This window comes from Penaeus chinensis, chromosome 17 (genome assembly GCF_019202785.1).
Source record: "Penaeus chinensis breed Huanghai No. 1 chromosome 17, ASM1920278v2, whole genome shotgun sequence".
Classification (NCBI taxonomy): Eukaryota; Metazoa; Arthropoda; class Malacostraca; order Decapoda; family Penaeidae; genus Penaeus; species Penaeus chinensis.
This window is the reverse complement of record NC_061835.1, coordinates 7,602,367-7,608,031: the sequence shown is the minus strand read 5'-3', so window position 1 is coordinate 7,608,031 and position 5,665 is coordinate 7,602,367. Positions and strand designations below refer to the sequence as shown.

Below are 5,665 nucleotides of genomic sequence, written 5' to 3'. Positions count from 1 at the left end.
GTACATATATATAAAAATATGTAAATATAAACATATATATATATATATATACTACATATATATAGAAACATGTATATACATATAAAAAAGACATATATTTTACATATATATGTATATATATGTATATATATATATATATACGTATACATACACATATATAAAAAGACATATATATTTCATATATATATATATATATATATATATATATATATATATGTATTTATATATATATTTATATAAATACGTATACACACACACACACACACACACAAACACACACACACACACACACACACACACATATATATATATATATATATATATATATTTATTTATTTATTTATTTATACAGATACGTAAATATAAATACATATATATATATATATATATATATATATATATTATTATACAGATACGTAATATAATATATATATACAGATACGTAAATATAAATATATATATATACACATAAACGTGTGTGTCTGAGTTTATTTTGTAATGTATATGTGTATGAATATATGCGTGTGTGCGGGCGTGTGCAAGGACATTTGCATAATTGTATGTTTTTGTGTGTGTTTGCGATTAGTATATCCATAGTTTTTTTCACTATAAAGAGATACTGAATGATGAACTTTATTTTTCAAGCAGTTACTGTACACATCTCATAAATACTGCATACAGAGGTGCCAGATACATACAGAACAAGGTCATTACTTAGGGATTTTCGAAGTAAAGCAAGATGAAAATTGAATACGTCTAGTATATAGGAAACAGGCTAATATCGATACGGCTTTGCAGCGTCCAACGAAATTAACGTAGACGCAATATGAAACTATGACGTAAGAATGTACGAAATACAGCTGATGAATGTTGACGTCTTGTCTCCATTATATCTCTATATTCATCTTCGAAACCCACCAACTACATGTGAAATTACTGAATTAATCGCTTCTACACCAACCACATAAGATGCTGCAGTTAGTAACAAGGCATGAAAGAAAAACTATGTATACATATATAGAAGTACCCATTTTATTTACTTATAGCGTAATCACAGCAACACTTTAAATCGAATAAACTATTCCACATCTAATAGAACTACACCATTCAAAATCTAGCATTTTATATTGACAATTCACAGAAAATAATCAAAACCTAGCGAATGCAGCGTTTCAGGATTTCTATGACGTGGTGAAGCTTCTGGCCTGCTGACTACCAGAAACACCTCTTAATTCTCTGGAATAGAGAGAGTTTCTGGGCTTGTGGTTCCCTGGCAGCCTCTTCTGTGGCTTCTGCTGGGGACTGTGCTTCTGATTTTGCTTCTACTGCAGCCTCTACGTCAGCTAATGGCTCCGCACTTGCCTCTGCTTCTGCTGTTGGTGCTGCCTCTGCTTCTGCCGCTGGTGCTGCCTCTGCTTCTGCTGCTGGTGCTGCCTCTGCTTCTGCCGCTGGTGCTGCCTCTGCTTCTGCTGTTGGTGCTGCCTCTGCTTCTGCTGCTGGTGCTGCCTCTGCTTCTGCTGCTGGTGCTGCCTCTGCTTCTGCCGCTGGTGCTGCCTCTGCTTCTGCTGTTGGTGCTGCCTCTGCTTCTGCTGCTGGTGCTGCCTCTGCTTCTGCTGCTGGTGCTGCCTCTGCTTCTGCTGCTGGTGCTGCCTCTGCTTCTGCTGCTGGTGCTGCCTCTGCTTCTGCTGTTGGTGCTGCCTCTGCTTCTGCTGTTGGTGCTGCCTCTGCTTCTGCTACAGGTGCTGCCTCTGCTTCTGCTGCTGGTGCTGCCTCTGCTTCTGCTGTTGGTGCTGCCTCTGCTTCTGCTACAGGTGCTGCCTCTGCTTCTGCTACAGGTGCTGCCTCTGCTTCTGCTGCTGGTGCTGCCTCTGCTTCTGCTACAGGTGCTGCCTCTGTTTCTGCTGCTGGTGCTGCCTCTGCTTCTGCTACAGGTGCTGCCTCTGCTTCTGCTACAGGTGCTGCCTCTGCTGCTGGTGCTGTCTCTGCTGGTGCTGCCTCTGCTTCTGCTGCTGGTGCTGCTTCTACTTCAGCTGCTGGTGCTGCCTCTGCTTCTGCTGCTGCTGCCTCTGCTTCTGCTGCTGGTGCTGCCTCTGCTGGTGCTGCCTCTGCTTCTGCTGCTGGTACTGCCTCTGCTTCAGCTGCTGGTGCTGCCTCTGCTTCAGCTGCTGGTGCTGCCTCTGCTTCTGCTGGTGGTGCTGCCTCTGCTTCAGCTGCTGGTGCTGCCTCTGCTTCAGCTGCTGGTGCTGCCTCTGCTGGTGCTGCCTCTGCTTCAGCTGCTGGTGCTGCCTCTGCTTCAGCTGCTGGTGCTGCATCTGCTGCTGCTGCTGCCTCTGCTGCTGGTGCTGGTGCTGCCTCTGCTTCAACTGCTGGTGCTGCCTCTGCTTCTGCTGCTGGTGCTGCCTCTGCTTCAGCTGCTGGTGCTGCCTCTGCTTCAGCTGCTGGTGCTGCCTCTGCTTCTGCTGCTGGTGCTGCCTCTGCTTCAGCTGTTGGTGCTGCCTCTGCTGCTGCTGGGGCTGCCTCTGCTTCTGCTGCTGGTGCTGCCTCTGCTGCTGCTGCTGGTGCTGCTTCTACTTCAGCTGCTGGTGCTGCCTCTGCTGGTGCTGCTTCTACTTCAGCTGCTGGTGCTGCCTCTGCTTCAGCTGCTGGTGCTGCCTCTGCTTCAGCTGCTGGTGCTGCCTCTGCTTCAGCTGCTGGTGCTGCCTCTGCTGCTGCTGCTGGTGCTGCTTCTACTTCAGCTGCTGGTGCTGCCTCTGCTGGTGCTGCTTCTACTTCAGCTGCTGGTGCTGCCTCTGCTTCAGCTGCTGGTGCTGCCTCTGCTTCAGCTGCTGGTGCTGCCTCTGCTTCAGCTGCTGGTGCTGCCTCTGCTGGTGCTGCCTCTGCTTCTGCTGCTGCCTCTGCTTCAGCTGCTGGTGCTGCCTTTGCTGGTGCTGCTTCTGCTTCAGCTGCTGGTGCTGCCTCTGCTTCAGCTGCTGGTGCTGCCTCTACTGCTGCTGCTGGTGCTGCCTCTGCTGGTGCTGCCTCTGCTTCTGCTGCTGGTGCTGCCTCTGCTGCTGCTGCTGGTGCTGCCTCTGCTTCAGCTGCTGGTGCTGCCTCTGCTTCAGCTGCTGGTGCTGCCTCTGCTTCTGCTGCTGGTGCTGCCTCTGCTTCAGCTGCTGGTGCTGCCTCTGCTTCAGCTGCTGGGGCTGCCTCTACTGCTGCTGCTGGTGCTGCCTCTGCTTCTGCTGCTGGTGATGCCGCAGCTTCTACCGGTGCTGTTTCTGCTACTGCTTCTGTTTCTACCACTGGTGCTGCTTCTACTATTGTTTCTGATGCCTTTGCTTCTGTTATTATTTCTGCAACTGGCACCTGTGCGGCCACCTGTGCTGCAGCTGAGACCGGCGCTGCTTCTGTCGATGCTGCCTCAACTTCTGCTACCGGTGCTGCTTCTACCTCTGCGGCTGCAGGTGCTGTTTCTGCTGCTGACGCATCAGCTGAGGCGCTGGCAAGCTTTATATCTACTGCTAGCAAAGCCTCCTTCAAATTCTCAAGTGCAGGCCCTGTGAACACATCAAATTACGCCATTTAGATGGAAATATTGCGAAGTTAATATTACCTCTTTCATTTATTGTCATAGGAATATATATATATATATATATATATATATATATGTGTGTGTGTGTGTGTGTGTGTGTGTGTGTGTGTGTGTGTGTGTGTGTGTGTAAGTGTGTGTGTGTGTGTGTGTCTGTGTGTATAAATATAAATATATATATATATATATATATATATATATATATATATATATATATATATACATATACATATATACATTTATAAACATGTGTGTATACATACATACACACGCACACACACACACACACACACACACTATATATATATATATATATATATATATATATATATATATACATATACACAATATATATAAAGGGGCGTGTTTTTGGGAAAATATGAAATTAAGTAACTACAGTTAACATCCTGTTTTATTTGGCCCCGCCCCTTTGCTCAGCCTTTCTTGAAATATCAAAATATAATAATGATTCTCAACCTTTTTAGAACCACGGACCCCTTTTAGAACCTGATGAAAGCCATGGACCTCCTTCCCCAGAAATATTCACAAAAACAAAACCTTGCATGCATTGTTATAATGTACTTTATTTATTGAGATTTGCTTGTCTCATAGATACACGGAATACACAAAGTATTTCTAAACTGTAAAGGAAGCAAACAAACAAACAAAAAAACAACACTAATGTAGATGTTAATTTTTGTCTGATCCTTACGGACCCCCTGAAACCCATCCAAATTAAGAAACCCTGGTCTCTATATTGCATGGATCTTCATAACACTGTAAACACATTGGTCTAAATATTCGTTTCATTCCCCCTATTCTCTGACATTTTACTGTAATGTAGAAATATCTTATTGAGTTACCAATCATATTAGTTTTTATTATTAATTAAATTGTACACACCACCATAACATAGTTTAGCAATTTAATTAAGATTAACCTTCATTTCTCCCAAAGCCAAGTTCTGCATTGCCACCCGTTTTCTATATTCCCAAAGGATTCAGCGTTTACGTGCTACCCGTTTTCTATACGACCGAGGGATTATCAAGTTGCCCAGTACTTTATGTGTCTTATTGCTGGTATTCAGTGCACACGTTGCTGGTACGCTTGGTAACACACCAAGTCACTTATGATTTTCAACACGCTTCACTTATAATAAAAACGCATAACATTTCAGTACGCACTACTGATGCTCTCCCATCCTTCGCTTTGTTTTCGTTGAGAAGTATTCAACCAGAGGTTTATGTGACTTGCGTTGAAGGAGAAAGAATATCAATAGCCCGTGTTCTGGATATAAAGACGCAGAGATGAGTAGATAGACAGATAGACGCATATATATACATACCTATATGTATTCTATATCTATGTCTGTCAATATATATCTATGTCTATATGTGTTTATCTATCTATCTTTATCTATATATGTCTAGCTATCGATTTGCCTATATGCACACACACACACACACACACACACACACACACACACACACACACACACACACACACACACACATCTATATGTGTGTGTGTGTGCAAAGTAGATATACTCAGATAAGATATATATACAAAGAGAAGATATAGACTACTGATTCTCAAACTACTTGGCCTCGATATCCCCGACAATACTGTAAAAGTCTATAGAACAGTCTATAGGAGCCAACACACATCGCATTACTCCAAATAATCATTACTTCGGCCGCAGGAGTCACTTACCTTCTGACTCGGGCGCGATCGGGTGAACGAGGGGGGCGGCAGCGTCAGGAACGGACACTCCGGCGGGCTCAAGGTGGTCCTCCGCTCTCGCCGGCGCGCTCCCGTGGATCAGGCGTTCCTGCAGGAGGCGAACACGAGGCGTCAACAAGGCAACACTCTTTCTACGGAATGTTCTCCGCCTTGCTTACTCTAACATAACATTCTACCTTGTTGCTTACATGGACGAAGTGCATTACATGCAAATGCGTCTATTGTGTCAATTAGTGTTTATAAAATTATAGTAATTATAATGTTTATAATAAAAATAACACCATCGATATTCATAGCACTAGTTAAAAATATATTTTTTTTACCGCCAAATCAAATCAGGTAAGGTCACAAGGT

At 43.9% G+C, this 5,665-nt stretch overlaps 1 protein-coding gene across 1 annotated transcript in view; it reads right to left on the bottom strand.

The window, feature by feature from the left end:
- Nucleotides 1–1,181: 1,181 nt before the first annotated feature.
- Nucleotides 1,182–5,665, bottom strand: part of LOC125034037 (nematocyst expressed protein 3-like) — a 12,617-nt gene continuing 8,133 nt past the window's right edge. The window contains exons 3-5 of the mRNA XM_047625678.1: nucleotides 5,282–5,399; nucleotides 3,103–3,536; nucleotides 1,182–1,322 (exon numbers count right to left, since the gene is read on the bottom strand). Of these exons, the coding sequence (XP_047481634.1) occupies nucleotides 1,182–1,322; nucleotides 3,103–3,536; nucleotides 5,282–5,399 (693 nt within the window). The remainder of the gene's footprint in view (nucleotides 1,323–3,102; nucleotides 3,537–5,281; nucleotides 5,400–5,665) is intronic.